The sequence below is a fragment of the Motacilla alba genome, chromosome 5 (genome assembly GCF_015832195.1).
Source record: "Motacilla alba alba isolate MOTALB_02 chromosome 5, Motacilla_alba_V1.0_pri, whole genome shotgun sequence".
Classification (NCBI taxonomy): domain Eukaryota; kingdom Metazoa; phylum Chordata; class Aves; order Passeriformes; family Motacillidae; genus Motacilla; species Motacilla alba.
In genome coordinates, this window is record NC_052020.1 from 4,688,579 (window position 1) to 4,714,527 (window position 25,949).

The 25,949-nt window shown below is 39.0% G+C and overlaps 1 protein-coding gene across 1 annotated transcript in view; it reads right to left on the minus strand.

Moving 5' to 3' along the window:
- Positions 1 to 25,949, minus strand: part of IMMP1L (inner mitochondrial membrane peptidase subunit 1) — a 32,250-nt gene that overhangs the window by 2,139 nt on the left and 4,162 nt on the right. Inside the window, exons 2-5 of the mRNA XM_038138811.1 lie at positions 16,018 to 16,149; positions 15,074 to 15,162; positions 14,370 to 14,496; positions 2,525 to 2,635 (exon numbers count right to left, since the gene is read on the minus strand). Coding sequence (XP_037994739.1) covers positions 2,525 to 2,635; positions 14,370 to 14,496; positions 15,074 to 15,162; positions 16,018 to 16,149 — 459 coding nt within the window. The remainder of the gene's footprint in view (positions 1 to 2,524; positions 2,636 to 14,369; positions 14,497 to 15,073; positions 15,163 to 16,017; positions 16,150 to 25,949) is intronic.

Consider the following 25,949-nt stretch of genomic DNA (forward strand, 5'->3'; position numbering starts at 1 on the left):
GTTGGAAAGAGATGGAAAGCCCTGCTCTGAGAAACAAAGACATGCCACTCTGTCTTTAAAGTTCTGACAGAAGTTGACTGTGACTTACTCATTCAGACTGGCTCTTCCAATTAGCAGCTCTTTGCCCTCTCTGCTTTGGCCTACATAGATAGATTTGATCTGATGGACGGGGCATAAATGGGGCTAACTAGCTCTTTTGAAGAGACACCACAGGTCTAGTTGTGACATGGAGCCTAAATCCAGAGAATGCACAGGATATCCTACCTAGGACAGGATGAAGAATGAGTTCTGTCCAAGTGGGATTCCCAGTGCTTTTCCTGAATTTGCAGCTGCTTGGATTTCAGCAGCCCTTTATGGCATGACCTTGTGTTTGGAGTGGCAGGACAAGAATCAGCTGTTGGTATTTCTCTAAGGGTTAAAAACTGCTGCACCAACACTGACTGAGAACATTTGGTCTAAACTTCAGATAAACATTCATGTTTTGCCAAGAATAGGTTGGCTAAACAAATGCAGCCAGCTAGGTTGGCTAAGCTCACTCTCTTCTGTTTAAATCCCTGATTCCCAAACTATATTTGGGGTTTTTTGTATCCATTCCTAAAAAGTAACTTAGCACCGTTACATCTGCTTCTCCAAAATCCACTGTAAGACAAAGACACAAAAACTTCCATTCTGAAGGCAGTAAAAACTGTTGGATGGAAGAGAAGCCAAAGCTGGAACAGGCTGCAATAAAAGCACTCAGAGGTTTCCTGGCCCATGGCCCGTGGCCAGCCAGCCCCGTGAGGTCTGTACCTGCTGCCCTGCACTGCAGTGTGCAGCAGCAACACACAGGAGCAACAACATCACTGTGTGCTCATGTGAGGAATCATAAAGAACCCAATTAGAAACACTCCTTGGAAGAACAAATTCATTTTTGCTTTTGTTAGGCACCGTATACTTAAATCTCACAAAAACTTGAATAATCACTTCTCTATGCCACTGTCATTAAACAACTGCTGTGAAACTGGTTAAATTATTTTGGTTAAGTATCAAGTGATTGCATAATATTTTTTTTTAACACACAATGTTCAGGAGTCCTAAAGCAGTGCTTCAATATGAATTATCTGTGAGTTCCACTCATTGTACAGAGTTTACTTAGGGTTCAGTCCTGTCAGTCACTTCATTAAGGTCCTTCAAACACCTTCCTTGTCTGGACACAAAATCTATTGCTGTGGAGAGATGCTGTGACTAATTCTGGCTGTCACAGGTTCTTGATATACCCAGCATTTGCTAACATTAAAGCAGTAAACAGCAGCAGCATTTCTACACCTGTGCATCAGCTTGGAGAAATGCTTTTTTTCAGTTGCATTATTACTGCCACATTCTCATTAGAGGAGTGTCAGCAGATTAGCATCCTTTGTCTCTTAGCAGTCAATAATTCAAGCTAAAACCTGGGTCATAAAAATAGCCCTGTTGGGAACCAGCCTTTTCCCCTCTGGTGTCCAGGGCAAGGCAGACAGCAAGAGAAGGGGCAGAGCCCTGAGTAAACGTCAGGGAAGAACTCAGAGCAAATGTGAGCCAGGAGGAACAGAGGTCACCCAAAATTTGCCAGTAGGGCTGAGGGGGCCCTGTTGTCTGAGGTTTAGAAAGCAATTGCTGATTGTGCTCAATAGCTGCAAGGGGTTTTTTTGGAAAGTCCCAAATTGTGTTCATAAATACTGTAAATTAAGGATATAAGGCTTTGCTAAATTGGAAAGATCTAATCTTCCTGTGTAATACAGGTGTGCTAAATTATGGGTTTGTGGATATGAAGTATATGAAGAAAACATTTTTTATTCTTCTGAATGCATAATTTTAAATCCAGCTTTCTAAAAGCAGGTGCATAAGTGTGTAATACATACTCCCCTATTTCTTAGATTAAACTTTTTATGGAGAGGAAATTGTTTTATGTTTCTTCTTTTTGGTAAAAGAGTAAATTAGTAACACAGATAATACCAAAAAATAATTCAGTGTGAAATAAAGTTGTAGAATTGTTGAAGCAAAAGGAGAAAAAACCGTGATGGTTTATACGGTACAATATTCATTTAAAGCATTTTTTTAGTTTAAAAAGCAGCAAGGCCAGGCTGCATGTCCAAAGTATGCGTGCAAGTCCTGGAAAGAGAATCTTTTCCTCCATTTTGTTTTTCGGACCACAGAGCTACAACAGTGAAAAATCATTTTGCAGAGAGAATCAAAGTAAGGATGAAATGTACACCTGTGCAGTAGGGCGTATGTGTGTACATTTGTGGTTTTATCACGTTTGGATTTGCTTGCAAAACAATTCATTCCATTTTCATCGCAGTGAAAACTGCTCAGTGCTGCTCCAAAGTCCTCCCTCCAAGAACCCCGTCACTGTTGATTTATCCTTTTACAGCAGGTGGTGGAGTGTTCATGCTTTCCTTTACATTTGCTTCGGCCAGGCAGCTGGGGAGGCCAGTTTCAGTACCTAACACCCACTCATTAAAAATGTATTAATGCAACTATTTTTAGATAGCAGAAATTCACATACCTTAAGACAAATGCGTCCTCTTATCAGCCCATAAGGAACAGGTCCATAGCACCTGGAATCTGTAGAATTCCTGAGATTATCGCCTTCTAACCAGACATGTCCTTTAGGCACCTATAAGCAAGATTGAAATGTAAAAAGAAACCAGAAGAGAATGGTGTTAAGCACAGTTTGCCTTACAGTGTTTTTCCTGATTTCTGTGCTCTGTATTTCATGATTGTGTAATGAACTAAATTTTATTGAGTCTAGTAAGACCAACTGCCAGATTTAGAGGGATGAGAGAGAAGGAGTGCTCCGAAGTATCTGTTCTATCATGTGCTCAAAAACCAATGGTTTCCAACAAAAAACCCAAAATGAAGATGCAAGAGGTTAGACCAATGTGACAGGGTCATTAATTTAATAGACTTCAAAAGAGGTCATTAGGATGTTGACTGAAAATCTGCCCTCCTGTCGCAGTAACAGCATGAACAGGGCAGCCACACACTCATCAACATCCTGGGGCCAGCACCAAGGCTAGACCTGTTAGTAGATTCATGATGAACTAACTGGTAATTGATTGTGACATCAATTACGAATAATCTCATCATTTTATCGGAGTAGGCTTGTCAAAGTTCTAATTAAGATCACAGTTCATTCTATGTGCAGGCAGAATCCACAACACATTATATTGCAATAATGATGATCACAAAACAGCAAATCCCTTTTTATAATTTGAAAATTAATGATGGTGACCTTATACTATATGACAAAGACCTTTCATTGCCCATATATATTATGCATTAACTATATTACATACCACAGATTCATGGCATTCACTGGCTGACTCAATGACAAAATGAGAAATAGCAACATAGCTGTAATAGTTACCTAAATGAGAGTATGAAGCTTTCATATGTGAAAAAGTTGCTCCTGCAAGTCTTAAACTAAGATACCTACTTGGAACATACAATACTATTTTGTAATGTTTTCTTAAAAATGTTCAGATACAAATAACCTCTTTCAAGTTACCAAATAAAATACTTAATAATTACATTTCTAATTGGGTCTCATTTCTAAAATTTTAAACCAGGCTGAAAAATTAAATAAAGCAACATATTCTCAATCTAGAGAATATTTAATACGGACTTTAAACATAGATTTTTCCAAAACCAAGTATCCACTTGAAACATTACTATGAAGTACCTACTTGAAACATTACTACGACCACAATTCAGAGGAAAAACATATGGAAACTAACTAAACAAACAAACAAACAATTTCAAATGAAACTCAAAGTACAAGTAGCATGAATGTTTTAGAATTGAGCCATGCACTGTAAACACAATAGTCTACATAAGAGAGAGGCCATGGGTAACAGATTCAACAAAGCAAAATACCACTCTAGAATAAAGGCAGATTGTAAACCAGTAAGAACAAATGCAGGTCCCCCACTGGAGCAAACTGCAGGTGATACTTGTAGGTATCTGGCCAGGTAGCACTCCCTGGGAACCTGGGCTTTCATGTGAGGCTCTTGCTTAGCCATGCTGCCACGTGCCCGTCACCAGACCAGCATCCCAGGCTGGCACACTGCTGCCAGAGCCCCTCTGCTGAGCCGTGGCAAATGTGCCAGCTGTGGGTCGAGACACAACAGGTCACTCTGGCAGAATGAAACACGCTGCACAAAGCATCTGTGAGCCTGTCCACCCCTCCCAAGCAGCCCGGTGTTTCTGTGGCACCAGGAAAGGTGCTGTAGGTGTGTCAGAGGGCACAAAGCCTGTCCTCAGCATTAAGAACGTGCCCAGCAATGCCTAAGCCCTTTTGAAACCCACTGGTACCATCTCCTGCCACAGGTAGAAAGGAATGCCACTTCCTTTGTCTTTAGCTGTTTCACTACTTGAGCCAAGCTCCTCTACTGCTTGTTCTCCCAGTCCTTCCAGACAGGAATTCCCTATTCACCTTTGTTGCTTGGTAGGCTGATCAGATTCCTGGCACATGCACCAAAGGGTTTCCCCTGGGAAGACCAGCTGGTTCCAGCTAGATGACTTTGGCCCTCCTCCTACCCAAGCAGCTTTGCAAACAAAAAAACCAAGCAGAAGTCAATTTATACATTTTCAAAAGCTTCTATCTGGAGTCCAACAACCTGTGTAGAATATGCATCTTGTGTTTTTGACAGGTCTCTGTTTGAGCATGTGCTGTCACTGCTGTTTTCCTCAAAGATTCCATGGAGCACAGCCTGTTCAGGATGTCCAGCAGGGTAGCTGGATGTTTGTGGTCACTCAGTTCAGTGGACCCACCAAAGCACTCCCTGTGTCCACACTCACACATGAGTTTGTTTCTCACGTGCAAATAACAGTACAAGGCAGCACCTGACCTTCCTGGTGCAAACTCCCCCATCCAGCACCTACTGGAATAACAAGTCAGACACCAAACTGCTGCCACTGTGACAGACTCCCTCAGCAAACACACAAACAGGACAAGCTGGAATTACTGAGATACAGAAAGCAAAGCCATGCTAATATTTCATACTGCTGCAAAACCATCACTTCTTGCAATGTGCTCCTGTTTCCCTGCCAGCTGCCCTTGTGCTGTTCTGGTTCCTGTGCGTTCTCACTTCTCCCAGTTCACAGGCAGAATGTGATGCTTATCTTTTACTGTGTAAAGAGCCACTTGTGACTCAAGTATATCCAAAAGCTTTCTAGAACACTTCCCATATTCCCACCAAGCTCCAAAATTACAAAAAAAAAAAAAATTGCTTTTGCCTGCAATGGTATAAAACTACTTCCGGTACTAGGAATTTATCTAGTCAAGATGTTCACATTTTGCATTCCAGGTAGAACATTTGCAGTAAAGGGTCTTCCTACATCCTGAAATTCACCACTTAAGGTAATTTTTGCAGTTCTCCCTGGAAGGAATGACTGGGTCCTACACCTCTGAATTTGGCATTAAGAGTAGTGTCACAATGTGTGATTCATCTAGGGATAATGCACCTCTGTAGAGTGTCTGTCCATCATCTAGGCACTTCACAACAACCTCAAATCAAGTCAAGCAATAAAAATCACAAGGATTACAGGAAAATGTAAAACCAAACACCAGTGACAGGCCATAATCATCAATAAAAAAACCCCAAAACCCAAAAGTAGTATAAACCCCTTTGAAATAAAGACCAGTGCCAGAATCCTCCTCTATGCACCAAGCCATGTAGACACCACACCACTGATCTCAGTGGGATTACTCACAGGGAATAGTTCACTTGGAGTATCAGAGGCCAGGACCCAATCTGAAACACCACAAAGCTCTGCAAGCACAGTAGCTGGGAATAATACTCACCAAAGGAAAAAAAAATTGTCTGTTAAAAACCTGTATTTTTAGTAAGAATGTATTAATTGCACAGCAATGTGCTGCTGCCAAAAACCCCAAGGCAGAGGGAAAGCCACTTGTGTGACAGCTCACAGGGTTGCATTTTGGATTCTACAGGCAGTGGACCTCTCAGAGACAGTTAACTGCATCCAATAAGTGCCACTGGAATCACAGCTCCCACTGCACAGAGGGACAGTGACTGCAAACCCACACTGATGAGGGGTAAAAGCATTGCCCTGGGCTGGGAAGCATTTCTGATCTCCCTACACACAGGCCAGAACTAGAGATGGGAAAGTCTCACACACCCAGCAGCTGAATTTTCACAGAATGAGGGGGACTGCAGAACCAGCAACTCCTGAGCAGTGCAGGCTGCTGTGAAATGCTGTCTCTGACTGTCTGCAGGCAACTCCCTCTGCCTCAGCAGCCCCTGTGCCCCTGTTCTGTGCAGATTATCCGAGGATTTACCTCCCTTGTTCTCAGGCAGAACCGGTTATCTGCAGTGCTGCTTCAAAGTGTGACAATGAAAGACACCATCAGACACCCCTCTGCTCCCTCCCCAGGCTCTAGACCAGAAGAACAAGACTATCCTTGGGAACAACTGAGCTGGAAGCAGTAGTTCATTCTCTTTCACCCCAAATAAACATCTTTCACTGAGACAAACTGGCAAAATTTGCAGAGCTGTTGAAGTTTACTCAGTGGTGCAGTTAAAGTGGCAGAACTGAAGTACAGGGCAGGTGTTTGATGCATACTCACCAGCATAAAACAATAATCTACTTAAAGGGGGGGAAATCATCAAGTAATTATATTCTTTTCGTCTCTTTACATGATGCCAAACTTTTTTCTTTGATTACTCAATTATCTTCAAACCCAAGAGATAAGAACCCTGTGCTGCATTAACTGACATATTAGGAAACTAATGTACTGCAAATAAAGCTAACAGAACTAAATTACCTCCCTCAAAAATACCCCCAAACCCAGCTAACTGAAAACAGGCTTCTGTGGTTTGGAGTTTTTGTTTTGAGAGAGCTTCTGCTAATGATTTTAGGGCACTTATAAACATGAATGTCTTGCAATCTCCAAAAACATCAGCGCATACAATCAGCTGGGAGTAGATGTTTGAACTTTTGTAAGGTCACAGGTATTCACATCACCTCCAGCAATATCAAAGTTTCCAACTTAAGAAGAACTTTAAATAATTCCCATCTTTTCAGTTCAGAGGCTTCCTTCTTGAGCTATGATAAGAACTAATCTCAGTGCTGGACAAAAGAATAAAGTCTGCAAGTTCTCATCTATCCCTACTAAGGTCTATTTAAGTGCCTCCCACTTTGGTACAAGCAACAAATGTAATTGCTTCATGGCCTGCGGGTGTTCACTTAACAAAAGGAGCTTTTGTGAATAAACCACAGGTGTTACCTTGCTTGATTAAAGTGAAATATGATGAAAGATTCTACAATATCAAATGACAAATTTACTAAATACTGATTAAATTGCCTTATTTAAGTAAATTGCATCTAGTTAAGATAAAATATACACCATAGAAATGCGGGAGTTTGTTTTATCACTCTATACTTAAAGTCTCACATAACTACTCCTTAATCCTTTATTTATTAATTCAGAACCAAGACTGAATAATGCTTAACAAATACTTTTTTTTAATGATCCAGTTGCTGCAGGCACTGTTTCTGTAGGTTTACCATAAATGTTGTTCACATTAAGAATGCTTAATATCTGTATAAAACCCAACTACATTAATTAGCTCAACATTTTCAGAATCAGGGTAAGCATTTATATATTTTTTTTTTTGTGCTGAAAAAGCTATGAAATGGCAGCAATCACACTGGAACTTAAACAGTATAGCAAATGTTAAATCAACATCTTCTGTGTATCCTTAGAAGGCTCAATTACCTGGAATTTAATATTTCTTAATATAACAGAATGAATTTACCTTAAATTTATGAATTCATAAATTTACAAATTTAAAAATTGCCTTAAATTTATAGGTACTTCCAAAGACTTTAGCATTTTCCCTCTACTTGCTGAACAGTTTAAGCTGCTTATGAATAAGACATAATGTACTTGACCCAGTTTGTTTAAATGCACATATTAAAAAGAAGACATTATGATGTTGGTCATAATGGTTGTTATTAGAGAGGATGACAGTGAAACACTAATGCGTTTTTATACAGAAATAAAATTCATTGAGATTACGTATTTATATTATGAATTCATTCTCTCTACAATGACATTTGTAATTTTAATAGAAGATTTCTAAAAAGGTAAGATATGAAGACTTGCCTAAATTTTGAAATTAAATATTAACCAATATTAAAATCACATAACCTGCAGTGTTAACTCACACACCACAGGGGAACTAAGGAATATTAACTTAGGCTTGAATTCCTGAGACATTTTAAGACATTTTTCTCTACCATGAAAGCACACCAGCTGGGTGTTCTGCAACAAAAATGTGGGTAAGCTGTTACAGTGACTTGTCAGAGCACTCATTGGTTATTTCAATGGTTGGGGTTTCATCATTGCTGCTCCTTCTAAACTTTGTGTAATGTAGGAGTAACTACTGCTGTCCTGAGCTTGACTACATGGAACTTAAAAGGTTTGATCACTACACTCACAGCTTAATAGGAGAGGTTTTCACATCAGAGATGTCTATGGAGTCAAATGGGAGAAATACCTGATTTCTCTTAGTATCACTTTCTACCTGTTCCAAAAGTTTTTAATTGTGCTGAACAATTCAAACACTTGCATGCATTGTTTACTGCTGTAAATATTTAATGCTGAGATCTAGATCATATTGTTAAATACACAGATCTCAATCAGCTGGAAAAGCTATGTATCTGTTTTCTAAAACCTCTAGCTGCGACCCTAAATTTAAATTATGAGTCTCTTTCCTTTTCTAAAACTATTATCTGTTAAAATTAAAACTAACTGGTTCATGTTTTTAGGCCAAAACTTTCAGACCCAAATCTCCTAGCTACATTTAGAAACTCCTGAACAAAAATGCAGAATATGCCTGTGATTGATCAGTCCAGACTCTTGTTAGCCTTAGATTTTTAGAATAAAATATTGATCACAAATCCATCAAAGATTACTTAACAGTTTGCGGAGACCTTTCTGACAGCAGTAATTAAGAAGGGTTTGATTTTCTTTTCCAGATAACAGGTGATGTAACAGGGTCACCCAAAAGTGGAAGTCTGAGAGCACAAAACCCTGTGGGTGCAGACCCAGCTGGAACTTCCTGGGTGTAACAGAGAACCCATCACCATCACTGGTGTGCCCTGTGCTCACAGATCTGCAGTTCCTCCTGGGAGAGCAGGGGCTGATAAATAATATCATCAGGGCTAAGGAATCCTGTCTGCCAGCTCCATCATGATGGACCTGAATCTCTCCTGCACAGCTGGTACACTCAGACTAAAACCTTTGCTCAAAAGCTTCAGTTGAGTCCCAGACAGTTGGTTTCACCATCCTGAGCAGCTTCCCAGAAGTTGCTGCTGAACTTTGAGCAGAGGAATACCGGAATCATAAAATGTGGCTATTTCTACGTTCCTAAAGTATCACCAAACCAAAACTGCAAAGGTACAAAGGCCAAGCCACTTGAGCAGAAGAAATCCTGAAAATATTGGGAATTAGACTGGTTAGAATAAAAATCCTTTGTGTTTCTTTTCCCTTGAACAATTTCATTTTGACAAATCAGAATTTTGATTTAAAACAGCTTCTCAGAAAATTCAAGGTAAGCATGAGTCATGAACTCTCTGTAGTGGGATACAGAGCCATCTGCAAACCAACAAATATGCCAAATTAGCTCTCCTCTCCCACAGACATTCAGCACAGCTGCTGGTTAGAATTATGGCATGACTTTCTCTTGAGCCTCTAGAACATTTAGAGCTAAGAAGGAGCAAGAAAATACCTTATTCATTTTCCATATCAGCAACTACTGAAACTTACTCAGTGAACTACTAAACCATGAGTGTAAACATGAAGGTACTTAGAGCAAAGAGAAAAGAAGTGCTATTTTAATTAGGTTTATTTTTAATTGCTATTTAGGATACCTTAAAATGATTATTCAACAGTACTGAGTGCTCTGAAATATCAAACCACCCTTCAGTGTCTTGCAGGGTGCATTCAAACCCTGTGATTACGATTCTGTGTCATTTGCTTTGACATTATGTTATCCTTAGTGCCCACATCATATTCTTACTGCATTAGCCAAGAGCTGTTGAAGAGTTAACAGCACTGTGCAAACACAGTGAGGTGCATTATCTTGGGAATTCTGTTGGCTCTGGAGCTCCCACAGGATGAGGAGATGCCATCTCCGTGGCAAGGCTCATTTTGCTGCAGCACAAGGCAAACACTGTCCCAGCAGCCAGGCTGGCAGCATTAGTGGGAGCTGATTGATCACCAGCACGGTGTTGCTGAGATATGGATTTGTATCTCAGCTTTTTATCACCGGGACTTGCACGAGGCAGTTCCTTATTTACAGACTCTGCCTCTATTAAGTGACATTATTAGGGACTACTTTTGTTTAAGTGCCTCAAAGGCTCAGCATATTGGTGGTTTATGACATACAAGCTGTTTGATTCTGATGGTTTAGCCCTCACTTCTTCACACTGTAAATAGGACCTGCAGCACAAGAACATATGGTACGTAAAGAAATTAAAGCTAAAGTAAATGGCAGTAAAGCAAATTCAAACAGAGCAATAAGATACTCAATCTGAATTATAAACCTGTATTAAGAGTTTTTTAAACAGGAAATAAAAGCTTAAATATGAAAAATAACCTTTCAGCTGATTTTTTTAGGACCATTTCAGGGGTTTACTGTGATTAATTTCCTTATTAATCCTCATTAATCGCTGTATAGTTAAATGAATAAAATAGGATATCTCTTAATAAGTGAAACTAGTTCTGAATACAGCATTAGTTGTTTACCTTTTTAACTTCTGGGTTCATACCACATTGCCTCTGATACAGAAAAAATACATTATGCATTCTTAAATGTTTATTACAGCAAAAACACTTGTTTCTATTTACAAATGGACATTTAGCATAAAACCAAAAAAGAGCCCTGCAAAACTGCCAGCCTAATGCTCACATTCCATATCAGATATCAAAAAAAAAGGAAAACTACCTTTTCCTAACTTTGTAATACCATAGCAGCTTATTGAAAAAAGGAATTTCATTATACTTTCATGTAAATAGGAAGATTTCCCTAATTATTGTTCTACAGATAAACTGTAATTTCAGTACATGCCTAATATATAGCACTCAGTTTTATATGTGGTATTAGTTCCATCAGCCTGTAATCCAACTCCATCAAAGACAGGTTTTTGATACAGCTTTAGCTTTAGTGCACTCTGACAAAAATAATTTTCTCTTATGATGTGTTCCTTGAGTTAAATAGAGCAGCAAGAGTATTTTAGCTGCCACTGCTACTGTGCATTTCTACTCAGCTGAAATACCTCTTTTCAGAACAACTTATTCAGCTTATGTATGATTTTTTTGTTTGTTTGTTTCTTTCCATTATAGCTTGGAAGGTTGGTTTGTTGTGTTTGGATTTTTTTTAATCTGCAGGTATCTCCTTGGCTGTTTGCAGCAAAAATGTGTATCTCATCTGTGCAATTTTACAGAGAGCAAATTGTAAACAGAGTTCTCCATACACATAAAGGCATCCTGAGAAGTATATTCATGAATGAACCAGCACCTTAAATAGGATCTGATTTTAGCATTCTCTTAGGCTTCAGGGTAAGAATTGCGTGTGACAATGCTTCAAAGCACAAAAATCCCAAGCTTCAATGCTGTAAAATATGCCAACACTACCAGTGACACAGTCCATACAGACTAAGAACAATTCCTACTAACGTGGCTCTAAGGATTCTCCTTTTAAGGCAAATCTAAAGCAGGTGCTTACAGGTAATTTCCCCCTCAGCTGCATAAAGTATATTGTATGGCCATTACTCTGCTGTCTCCAGGAACTGGCTAGCTCAGAAAACCTACCCACTAGCTGGCAACCAGCAGCACAGACTGAAGCAGGGGTCTGAGCTGCCTAATGTGACAATACTGCTGGCATCTGATATTCCTACTTACTGTGTAAGTCTGCAGACATGACAGAAACTTCCCAAAATAGGAGACAAGCCCTCAAGGAAAGCTGAGCAGTTCACAGTAATAAAAACAAAGACTGCTCTGACCTTACACAATTTGGAGTCACAGCACTCACACACCACTCAGATTTCCTGTTTGAAAAAAGGCAGTCAGTAGCCAAATATAAAGTGCAAAACTCACGACACTTTCCAGGCATTGCTCACTTAGGGAGTGGCACCTTCCCCTGGCAGAGAGACCCCCCAGCAGCACTCCTGGCCATTTGGAACCACAGCCCAGGCCTTTCCTCACCTTGGACAATCTTTTTTTTCCAAAACCCACCTCAGGCAAGTATCAACAAAACAGCCAGTTCTCTGTACATCTGCTGCCATTATTTGCTGTGAGGAATTCTGTGTTTGAGGTAAAAGTGCATAGCACAGTGATTCACTAAAAGAAGGAATCTGATGAGGCAATTGCCCTAAACATAAACACATGTCATGTTTCCCCTCCCCAACAATTTACTTAGTGAGTAATCCAGTCTCAGTTATGAACATAATGTACAGATATCCACATTGAGAATTTATGCCTCTGTAAAGGAAGTGTCTCCTGAACAGATGGAAAGACCTACCTCTTTACTAAGCACTAAAGGTAGAAGGAAAACAGGTATCAGGCACAAGAGCACTTCCATTTAGATAATTTCTCCTCCTAGATACAATTTATGGAGTAAGAATTACAAAAGCTTGTCACTTCTCTGTATTTCCACACATTAGCCTTTATGAAAACAGGAAATGGCCTCTGCATTCCCCATCTGCTCTTTCTCCTCATATTTTGGATTAAAACTGGAGACAAGAAACCCTGCAGTAGGGCAGAAATTGTTCTGCTGAATATTCACTTGGTCACGTCAGTGTTTCCTGAAAAGCTGATATCCTGTTTTAAGTAAAACTCTTTCCCAAACTTCCTTTTCAAGACTAAGACAAATGAGGAAAAAGATGCTCAGAGAAACTCAGCTTGTGTCTTCTGTCAGTGTACACAGAATTCAGGTTGGTGTCCTCTGGGAAATGTGTATTCCATCACAATTACGAGCTCCACCAGAGCTAGAGGATTCCTTTAACTTGGTGAGAAAGGTGGGTTTGTGTTTCTTTGGGGGTTTTGGTAGGTTTTTCCTTGGTTAAATGGTTAACACAATTTGATTTGTGGAAAAACTAAATGTTTTGTCCTCTCCTTCAAAATGTAACACAGAATGAGTTCCTTCTTAATGCCCACAAGTGAGCAAAGTCTAAGAACAGCAGCTCCTGTGGCTCTGGTATTACAGCAGCAGTGCAGTTAGAGGCAGGTGCCCAAGGTGTCTTGCCTCAACGCTGGAGTGAAAGGAACAAATTCAAACCCTCAGAGCAAGGTATGACTCATATCCTTACTTCCTGGCACTAAACAAGAATTTTTGCTTTAAGTAAAGACAAACTCCACTTCAGCTGCTCAATACAAATGAAGCAATGGTAGCTGGAGGCTCCCTGGTGAAGGTGGCTGCCTTTATGGAAGCCAAATTCTTACAGGATTTCCGTGTCACAAACTGTAGCTGCCTGTAAGGACTGTTCCATAAAATTCTCCACCTTCTCAGCACAGGACTTTGGCCACATGCTCATTCTTATTCTGAGGATGGAGTAGATATGAAAGGGCAAAATCACAGCATTGTTTAAAGATTCAAAACACCTGGGAATATCTGATGGCTCCACAAGTGCTGAATAGAGGTAACAGTCAAACATGCTTCTGGGACAAGAAAAAAACCTACATTCTTCTGTGATCATCATTCCTGAGGATTTTTCTCATGATAGCCTAAAAAAGTTGCTAAAACATTTTGTCACTGATCTTCCCAAACTTCCATGAAGTCTATCTGCGTAAGGACAAATGAACATTGAGAATATTTTTCCCTTTTCATTTCATCACCTGACCTTTTGGCCAAGTTAGGAAAATTTCTACTTTTCCAACCATACTGAGGAACATTAAAATATTGTTACATTGAAATAGAGATACACTAAAGTATAATTTTGAAAGAAAAAATCTGCAAAGCTGTTGCAGAGTCAAATATTCACTTCTTAGTGTTTAAAACACAGGATCAGTTTTGCCTGAACACCAAGCACCTGCACCTGTCTTTTGTACTGCACTTTATACAGAGAATTTCAGAGTATTCTTCCAAAGGGCACAGCAGAAATATTATCTGTCTACAGTTCCTACAGAAACAAAAGGAAGAGGAAGACAGCTTGGCATAAATAGTCTAAAAGTACAACATTTTACTGTACATATTCAAGAATAATAATTTATTAATATCATAATGATTTATTATGATCCTCAAATATTGCAAATCCTTTACAGACCACCAGGCCTACTTAAGTAATCATTAATTCACATAGGAAGAAACTCTAATACTTACATAGCTGTGACTCTTAAGGAAATCTGAAGGGTTGCTTGTGCAGACTTTATCCCCTTCCAAGCCAATTACTCTTTTACAGATATTTGATTTGGGGTCATTTGGGCTTTTCACAATTACAATATCTCCTCTGAGAGGAAAAAAACAAACAAAAACAAACAGAAGAACTCCAGTTACAAACTATTTGGCTGAGTACATGAGCATCCATGTATCTACTCCAAAAATATTCACATACATTAAAGAGAGTCCATTGTGCTGAAAATTCTTGTGTACAATTTTAGTTTCTTCAGTTTTACTCAGGTGTAATTTCACAGAGTTTCAAAAGTAGAGTGAATTTTTGTTATTGAGATCATTTAGGAAACATTTAAGACTACAACCTGAGACCAGTAACACCCATAGCTGGTTTTCAAGACCAAACTGCCAAGAGAAGTTACATTCACTCAGTAGAATCATTTAGGGGGAGGAAAAAAGAATTTTTTTCCTATTTTTTGGACAAAGCTGCGATAGCAACAATACACTAAATCCAAACTGAATTGTGACAAGTTGTTCATTGGGCTGTTTGTGCTGGTAACTTTAACATCCTTTAGACACAATGAAAAATTACAAGTTAGAAGCAGAAAAATACACTAAAACTAAAGGGCAGAATGTGGTTATTGACAAGGCCTGGCAAAGGGAATGGCAGATGTGCTCCCAACAGAGCAGCGTACTTTCGAATGCAGTAAAAGTGGCGGCTGAGATTCTCTGAAAAGACAACATCAGAGTTCTGAATGGTTGGTTCCATGGAAGGTCCAGAACACTGCAAATGAAAAAGAAAGGAGAAAAAAATTACTATTTCAAACTGCTTCTTTCTAAAATAAACTTTATTTACATTTAAATGATATGCTAATATCATATTATGATATAATATTTAAATGATATTAAATATTTATGTTATATATATTTATATATTTAATAATATGATTATATTTAAATGATATGCTAATAAATAAGAAAAGGTGGAATGCAGAGAACTAAAAGCGAGCTCCTCCATGGAATGTGTGATGCATTTCAAGCTATGGGGAGCCTTCAGAGCACCTGTAACTCTGTTACAGTTCCATATTTCCTTGGGGTTGGTCCTGAGCTGCACTAGGTGCTACAGGCCCTTATGGATTCCTTTCAGCACTGCATCTCCAGGAAATTTTTAGGAGCAGTGCTCAGAGCCCTACCAGCTTACCCCTTTCTCTTCTCAGTGACACAGAATCACCACAGAAGCTGCAGGAGCAGCTCACAGCCAAACTCCCCCAAGCTCAGCAGCAGTATCTGCCAGGTTAAGGATCTGGGGAGGAGGGGCAGGAAGCATAAAACACCCAAAAATTTGGCCAGAGTGTGAAACAAAGGCATTTCATATCACTGACCTCACTGTTTCTTAAAGGATGGACTCTGTGCAAAAGGCTTAATCAGAGTTTCTCATTTACTTCAGTGATGCCTCGAGCGATAACACATCAGAGAACAAAGTACAAATAACTTTCACAAAGGCTGGACCTGCTTCCCATAAATTGTGTTAAATGCTTTGAAGAAAATTAGGAAACCTGAAATTTTGGCATCGTCACATAGAAAAATGTCAGTATTACGGTTTTATCTCCTTTTAAATGTCATGAAAATGAAGAGTTACCACAACAATTCCTCCCAGGTACTCAAAGGCACAGTGTGCTATGCAGCCATATTGCACCGTGTACCCCAGAAATCGGAAGGCTTTTCCTAGGGCATTGCGAAGCATCCTACAGTGGTACGGTGCCCAGCAGCTCTACGGCAAAACAGAAGAGGAGCATTCATTGGAGAACAAGCAATCCAACATTTACAAACCCATCTTTAGTGTGTAATAGGTAGACAAGATTAAAAAAACCCAACAGTGTAATGATACCAACAAATAATCAGACAGACCTGAAGAGGTGCATAGAGAAATAAGGCATCAGGTCTTTCTGTTCTCAGCTGTAGCACGTTAGCCTGTAAACATTTTCTGACCCCCTTCCCCAAATATTCAAGTCCAACTCTGATTAGTAGATCCAGTTCCTACAATGCTAATCTAAATAAAATGTTTCTGTACCACAATTTGGTGGTTACGCTTAAGGAAGTGGCAAACAGACATAATGAAGTAATCGAAACAAGTCCTACATTCTGCAAAGAACCTGTTCCCCTTAAACTCAGTGCTGCCTTATCATGAACTAAAACCACTGCAAGATTTCCCTCTTTTACTAAGATGGGTCAATAGAGTGTGCTGAGCAAATACAGTATGTTGAAAAGAAGAAAAGGAAAAATGCTGTGTAAAATATGTCCACTTCAAAATGAAATAAAGACATCCTCTTCTACGTTTCACTAATGAAACTTAAAAGTGCATGGATTTATTTTCACAACTCTCACTAGAATTTAATGGGAGTTTTGCCTGACTACATTCACATAATTCATACAAAACACAACCATTATTGGGAGCAAATATTCTCTAACAAGTTCATTTCCTTGTTCCAAAAGAGACATCCTATTTTATCTACATAAACTTCTCTGCCCTAGAACAGCTTAAACCAAGTTGTGATTCATCATTCACTATCTGACCATTTTCACAGGAACGACCCAAAATACAATGGCAAACAGAAAAGTCTTGAATTGTGTCACTGGCAGATGCAGCACCCAGTACACTGCAGGACACACTGCAGCAACTGGAACAGCTCCTCTGGAAGGGGAACGCACTTTCAGCAGGCAGAAAAGTGAGGCAGAGAAGTCGTTGGCTCTTCTCAAATCAGTGCAGCAACCAATGCCTCGCTCTTAGGCCAGACACACCGAGAGCCCAGAACTGTGACACAGGTGACAAAAGGAAGGTGGAGGCACAGCAGATGAATCTGAGTTGCAGAAGTAGGTGAATGCACAACTACATTTTGAGAAAAGTCCATCAGCAATGCTTCTTAACAGCACCTGCTAGAAAGAAGCTTCTCAGTTCAGGGAGAAAGAAAAATACTGCACAAGCATCCACTATTTTTGTCCCATGCTATTCAGAAACCTTATATTAACATATTAAGATAGGAGAGAATTTAGGCACCTGTGGGTATTGCAGTAAAAAGGCATTTGCAAACAGTGCATTACAATGCCCAGAGTACACAGATCAAACTGGGACAAATAAACAGTACCAACACCAAGAGAATGCGCAAGCCTCCCATGCCACCAGCGTCAGGTTGTAACTAAAATCTTTTTGTTATGAAACTCCAAACAAATGCTATACATGCCAGAAAACAACTTTCAACGTGATTGTAAGCCTTTTCCTTTTGGATTACTAAAACCTAGGGATAGTTACCCTGGACACGTGTTTCCTTGGGATGCTTGTGAGAAGATTTGGGAGCTATTCAGGGATACCCAGGGCTCAGAGTGAGCTTTGCCTGCTGCCAGAGCTGCCATGGTAAAAAACTAACCACAAGGACAGAACATGAGTGAAGAGCTCTCAAATTTTGTTCCCAGTTCTCTTAAAATAAATTCCTAATGCCTGAGACACAGATTTCACCAACCCTTTCTTATAAATGTAGTACAAAGGATTTTTTTTAATGCTCGAGCTTATCAGATTTTATGATAACAACCAAAAAATTCTTAGATTTATGTAAAAGCTTTTGACTACTATTATACAGTCTGACCCTGGCAAGGTACCTCCTGAGCATGGGAGGGTGTTTTAAATATTAAGGTTAATCTTTAGACATCTAACATTCATTCCAAAAAACTAAAATCCTAAAAGTTTCCATGTCATTTTAAGTAACAACTTCTAGTTAATAACTGGTTGTAGCAAGTCCAGTAAAAAAAAAAACACCAGACCAAACTAGTTTATTTAAAAAAACCACACACACACACAGAGAAATAATTAACCTGAGCATCATTAAAATATAACTGTTAAAAAGTATAATTGTTAAAATATAATTGTTTCCTCTGAGAACTTCATATAATTACATTTTGAAACAATGTCATATTGTTGATCACAAGAAAGTAAACAGCTGAACAGTTTTCCACATCACACAATTTTAATGCAAAGTACCATCAGCAGGCAACTCCACCAGATCAAACGTAAGACCATTAAGCACAATAAAATGAATTATTTAAGTCACAGGCCCCTTGAAAACTTAATGGCTCTGTGGTATAAACATCCTTATTGCAGAACGAATGGCCTAAAACCTGTTGTAATTACTTCCAGGTACTACTTACTATCATACAGCAGGTAGCTGAAAAATTTCTACCAAAATCAACATTGGTTAAAAAAGGTCACACATCCATATTTATCACAGGGAACACAATTTCATTATTTTACCACAACTGTATAGTTGTAAAATACACAGCAAACAGAATGCAAAATGTAATTACTAGTATCTTCTGTTCCCTTTTTCTCCCATAGCCTGTGCTTTCATCACTCGGGTTTTGTTTGTTTGTTTATAAAATTAATCACAGCTAGCAGGCTAGAAATCACTTTGAGCCTCATGAATGACATCCAAGAGATGGGAAAGGATTAGTTCTCAGTTGCTGCCAGTTATAGCGCCAGGTGGCTTTTTCTGCAGCGAAGGTGTTACCGATAATCCCATTACATTGGTACTAAATCTTGCAGACATCAAAATTATCACCAAGGTTCCTTTTCATCCCATCCTTTCCAAATGACTGGAAGTCGCTTCACCTGAAAGAAGTCAAATCCACATGCAGCTGCTGTTTTAGCAGCCAGCGGACTCCCTGAGAATGCCAATTGTGATCCAATTTCGCTGTGCTGGTGGCCCCCTATTCCCTGTCCAATAATACATCTGTTAAAAAATCCTACAGCTACAAATCAAGTTTAATCCTACCAGGGACCTCATGTTGGTCTTGTCTTCCAAAAAGGCAGCAGGTTTTGCTGTCTATCTCTGCCAGTGTCTGGGGAATACTCTTTAAATCCCAGCTCTACTTAGAAGAATAAGCTAAGGATCACAAAACATGACCTCAAAAACCCTGATATGACTATATTCTGACCCAGAGGCATTCATTCTAGGTGAAGATTAGAACTTTGCATAATAAGATTACACAGCAAGTGAATGATATCAAGGGACTATCCATATGCAGCCGCCTGGTTTTCTATAGACAGCCTGTGCTCTGCAATATGCAGTGCAGACGAAACAGAGCTTGGGCTTTCTAGCTGAAATAAAATAGATTCACATAAATTAGTTGGCCATTTCCAGATTCCTAAATCCCCTATTACATCTTTTATTGACAGCTCCTGTGAGGATAGCACAAATGGTATTCTCTTTGTACTCTTTGCTTCTGTAGCACTCACACTCTGAGGGAAATGTACATAGGTTGTCTAGAAATTAACATCTTGTTTGCTGTAATCTTGGATTACAATTATTGTGAACATAATAAAATTAGAAAATCAATGAGCAGATTTATCATTTCCAGAAAACTGGTGGCATTGTGTAAGACGATTTAAGATACAGCACTGAATTTTGAAATACAGGAAAATCAAAGCTGCAGGCACTGAAAGTGTGACTAAACAAATCACTGCACTTGGCACTAAACAGATTTTTTCACTTTCATAAAACATTTCTGGTCACATTTGCTTTATATAATGTTTCCCAATTCTGGAATTTCATTGAATATGTAGTGAGAGATTATCAGTTTTTCCTTCCTAAAAGAAACTCTTCTCCTAACATTCTCCACTTCTAATCAGACACCTTTCTCTACACATAACTTGCACCATCTCCTTCCCACAGAATTATTCCGAGATTACTTCAAAAAACAATTCAATAACCCAAACCAAATAAAAAACTGCACACTGACTAGGCCCTTTAAATATTTATGTTCGAGCTGTTATTGATATTAAACTGTTATTTTTAAACTTCTGCATGAAACTGATGTCACATGTACTAGAAGAGCGAAGGGTGTATATCTTGTTTATTTGCATGCTTCCCATATTAGATACACAGTATGTTTTAAATATATATATATATATGAATATACGAAATATAAATATACAAAATGCTTTAAATATTCTAATTTCAATCTGAGGATTCTGAACATCTAAAGCAAAACAAAGAACCATTTCAAAAGGTCCCTCTGTGCCGGAGATCAGAAGAATTGCTTTTTTATTTCCAGCTGTTGCTTTACTCTGGAAGAAACACTGGACTTGGTATGGCAAATGTGAGCAAGCTTGGTGATATTCTGGAAGAGATTACTTTTTTACACATTATCTCTACTAGGCACTGGCAGTTTGTCTCCAACGAGAGCTCCTTCAGCTGCTGATCTCAAGCTGACAAGGAGTTTAATCCTGTAAACATAACACAATTGGCTGGTGTTAAATAACCAGAGACTACCGACAAGAATGAGCAATTTCCCAACACAGATTTCAGGTAGTTCTCACTGGTTCTATTTACCTTTGGGAAGCAGCTCCTAACACTTGCACAACCCTGAACAAAACGCTGTTTTAATGGCCAGATGCATTCCAAAGCTTGTCCTCCTCTGCAGCTCCATTCACTCCTCTTTGCTGAACAGTGAAATCCAGACAGCTGAGCAAAGGCATGGTCATACATGGGCCTCTGAGGGATGCCAAAATACTCACTTTACAGTCTTCTGCAACAAGGTCAAAGTCAGGACAAACACCAAAGGTCTGGCAGACACCATAGTTACCTTCTTGGTAACTGAGAAAAACGGGCTGTGCCCATGTCACAATGGTCAAATAACTACGTGTTTATCTTCAATTTCAATACGTTCACTTCCTTGAGACACAGACATATAAACATTGAAAATTCATTTCAGTTTAGTAAAACAAAGAGTTACAAGCCTCATTTTCACCTTAGGCACTAAAAATCTACAACCCTACAAAAGCTGAAGTTGCCCATGGCTCACGTGTCCCCTGCACTTCCCAGCAGACACATCTTGTGTTAATATGATTTTGGAAATACTGCTCAAAGCAGTGAAGAGAAGAGGGATGAATAACTCCCCTGTGCACTGAGAACTAAAAAGGCTGTTTACTTAAAATATTTTGTCATTACAAAGAGGAAGGTTTGCTGGTAAAAATGAGCCAACCCAACAAAAACACTACAAACAAAAACCCCCTCCACATTTCAGTACACCATCAGCAAGACTATTTAGAAAAAACACAATTGTCTTCATCTTATTGCCAGTGCTGGTCTCAGAGAGAACGCCACCACTGAAGAGTGCTCCACAGTAGTTTAAAAACACAGAAGTCACAAAGTATCAAATCTTTAAACAAACAGTAAATCAAACAAATACACAAACGATGAAACATCTGAAAAATACAAAAGCAAAAAAACAAGACCCATTTTAGCACTGTCAGAAAATAGCAGTGAAGAATCCTTCTGTATATTCATCAATACTCCCCAGTTATGAGCATCACCTTCTAATGAAATAGCTTATGCACACTTTGCATTAAAAAAATGTATTAAAAACAGGAGAAAGGCAACACAGTCGGACAAGAGGGTGCCCAGTATTTACACTTTCAAGTTACCTGAACAGAAGAAAAATGCAAATCAAGTGCTTATCACTGCTGTTATTCTGCAAAAATGTTGACCGCTTTCCGAAACCACTTTTTAGTTACAAAGTTCTAAATACACACATGTACATGCACTCAAGGACTTTTTTCAGAGCAAAATGGTACTTCAGGAGAGTTTATGCAGTAAAAATAAACTGTAATCAGTATTTTTGCTCACTGCTCAATAAAATTTTATTAGTAATTTCTGAGCTGTTTTATGTGTAAAACACAAGTTCTGTAAGGTCTTCTCCACTTAGAGATACAAGTATAAAAAAGTTCCAAACATCAATAGATGAGTGCAATGATATTCAGTCTAAGTTAATCCCCAGACATCCAAATCCATGAATAAAAATTCATCAGTTTTAAATACACTGAGCCTATTAAGCAAGAACAAAAGCATATGCACAAAAGAGCTTTTAATATATTTCAAAGCCCACAAGAGCCACGGTCTCATTAAAATTATAAATTACACAAACATGGAATAAAGATTCAAACTGCAGTGCGGCTAAGCAGATTACAGCAAACCCCGCGTTCCATATGATAACACACCATGGCCCTCCCAGATGGGGGCTTGGAACAAAAAGGCCATCACTGCAGCTAGGGAAAACCTCCTTGTGATCTCTGCTTTCTGTTCAGCAGATGACAGCCAAATAATATGTTGATTATTCTGTTTGTGCTGCTAAGCTTGTAAGATGGAATAAAAGCGATATGATCTATTGTGAACTCCATGCTAATGTGTTGCTCCACTCATAAATAATATACTGAATTTATTCTGAAACTATCTTTTTATCTGACTTCCAGGTTTTAAATGCATGAACTAAAACAGAAAGCCAGCATAAGCTATTATTTAATTTGATGGTTTAAAATAAAAGATACAGCTGACACAATAATAAATGTGAAAACTGACTACTTAGTGAATCAAATAAGTAGAGGTGCCTTTCTCCAATTTAGTAAATGATCCTAAGCTGAGGTGCAGAGCACGCTCCAGCTCCACAAACTGCACCCTCACTGATACCAAACACATCGCCAAGCAGGGCCTGCGTGGCTCATTTTATCACAGACATCCAGCCCAAACAGGAGCTCCAAATGAGGACACAAGTGAAACAGAAAAGCAGTACAGAAACAATCACTGTATAACTTCATTAGTTCTGTCTCCCTCAATTGCCTTCTTAAAAACTTCTCAGGTTTTTAATACATGCTAAGATTTTATTTCATCTACATTTGCTCATCTGGTTTGTTCCAAAAGTACAGAATATGGCTTGCCCTTTCTTCCATAATACATTGCTTTTCTAAAAGGAAAATCAGTGACTGGTTATACACCTCCTTTCACAGATACTTTGTGCATGCTAAGAAAATTGATGATATTCCTACAACTTAATGTTTGTGAATTTCAGTTCTTTTGTGCCAGAAATGTCAAAAATTCTATTAAACAATCACCGTGGCTTGGCAATAGCATGAGAACACCAAGATCAAACAGTGCTTCACACTTCTTGGACCAATGGAAGCACAACTGAGAAAAGGTGGAAGCATGAGGCTCCAAGAATGTGCAACAGTTTTCACAGAAATATAAGAGCAGGGTGTAAAAAATAAAAGCTCCATTGCCTTTCTCCCTCTGCTAGGGACACAGTCACAGCTGTAAATCACAGAAATACTGAAAACACGGCTACGGAAGAGACACAAGTTTTCTAATAAACCTTAGGGATAAAACTTCAGATGAATTACCCCCTCATTGCAATGAAGTAACATATTCTGTTCCTTCCACACAAAACCAAGACAGGACTTTGAAACAATTAGTGAAGCTCACATTTCCAGCAGCACCCACAACTAAATTAAACTCACAATTCATTTTCAAGATTATTGTTCTGCAGGTTTCAGCAATACTGTGTGTCCCACCTGCAATACACTGAGTTATTCTGCAGTAACCACTTACAGGATTGTTACTTCTAGGACCTTGATAACATTTTGGCTTCCCTCCATCTGTTTCAGTATCTACAGTTTCAAATGTTAATTCATTTTTATTCCTTTTACATATATTATCTCACACAAAATACAATTCAGTACCGGGGGGTGGGGGGAAATTGGAAAAAATGGCAGCCCTGCTCCCAGATAGATGCTCCTGAAATGGGGCTTCCACAAAGAACTTTTAACGTGGAATTGGCAGGCTCAGTGTAGGGGATGGAAGCTGAATCCACTGGGATAAAGAATAATGATGATTTGCTAAAATACATGCTGGCTACAAAAATGGCCAGATATTCATTATTTTATTTTATTATTTCACCAAAACATTATTCCAAATTTGAAACAATTGAAGTTTCCCTAAGTAGCTAGTTGTGAATCTGGCTTTACATTGAGTTTTATTAGGTTGCTCGCTCGTCTTATATCCAACTTTATAACTCACACTGAAAAAACTCCATTTTACTTCCTGACTACTTAAAGGCCAAAATTTTCTTCATCTGCCCCTCAGTGACCAAATCAGTTTACCATTCTAGTCAAATTTTTTGAAAAGCAAGCAATACACATCTCTACAGAATTATTTACTGCAGGCCACCCTGGTCCATGCCTCACTCCGTGGATGGCCAGAGTGCCGTGAAAGTCGCTGGGAGCTGAAAAATCAAGCTAGCATTCCTGTCTGGAATATCTATGGGAGACAATAACCAGAAAACATCATTGGCCAGTAGCAGAAACCTGAGGTTCCTTCCATGTTTGTGGGTCTCACCAGGAAGTATGAGAAATACAAGGAAAATAATCTCTATTAAATACAGCACTAATCTGTATGATGCTTATTAAGACTCTAAACTCACAATTCATTTTCAAGTTCATTGTTCTGCAGGCTTCAGTAATATTATACTGTACAGTTCTGAAATTACAGAAACATAAAGTAGCTTTTAAAATAATTTCTTGTCTTCAGCACATACTACTTTAACTCATGCCTCCTAATTTACTTCTATTTTATAAGAGCTGTTTAAATTTGACACAGGTTTACATTGTTTTCCCTGTTGCTCAGGTCACCCACAAGGATGAATTTGGGTAACATCCAGAGGCTTTCTGAATAAGATATTATGTTTTATATAATATCATACAACTGGCAAGTCCTAAACACTCCAAATAATTCTTTCATTTGCCACAGACTGACTGAATAAGTCGTCTTTAAGCTTTTTCACACTGAAAAAAACCAGGTCTTTTGGTGTCAGAGCTTCCAGGATTAAACATTCTTTCCAGTTGTTGGCTCATGGCCTGAAGATCCTGCACTTTCAAACTTATCCCATTCTAGCTAGTTCAAAGATCAGGAAAATGAAGCCATCTTCTTTGCAGCCATAATCCACGACCCATGCTGTTAGATACTTAAGAACATCTCAAAAGCAAACTACCTTGTTTCAGCTCGCAGCAGGAGCTCAGCAGGGCGTGGGTCACATGACTGCAAGCCCAGCCTGGTCAGGTGACTCGGTGGCTAATCTGATTTGGTGCCGGTAAAACTTTAATCAGTACAGTCTAATACCAGCACATTCCACAACTGACGAGCGAAGCAGCCTGGCGATGGAACTGCAAACACTAATAAGATTATGAATTACAACTGCTACTGGGATGTGCTTTTCTGGTTCTCTATCCCACACATAAATGCGACAGAAAAATATCACTGAAAACTGGTCTGGCATACATACATAAATGAAATTAATTTGAAAAAAAAACGGGCTGGTGTTTTATTCCAAAATGGACAGCATTTTGTTCAAAGACAAGAGCATACATTAATCTTCTGCAGCACAATTAAAATCCAGCAAAACCACTGATTTGAAAGCCAAGACAACAGAACACATCCATCAGTAGTAACACCCTGTTGTTGAGGAACACTGCCCACACAATGCTGCTGGTGTTAACTTGCCCTGTGAGCCTACACAAGCAACCCACGTGGCAAAGAGAGGCCACGAAAACTGTGCTTCCTCTTATTGATGCCTTCTGTCCCTTCCTGGTCACCTTGTCCAGGCTGCCCTCGAGCAGAGGCTGGACAGAGCTAAAGAATAAAGCAGGGATTTATTCAAAGGATCTCCTCCATGGATCCACCTTGGGCAGCACCAGAG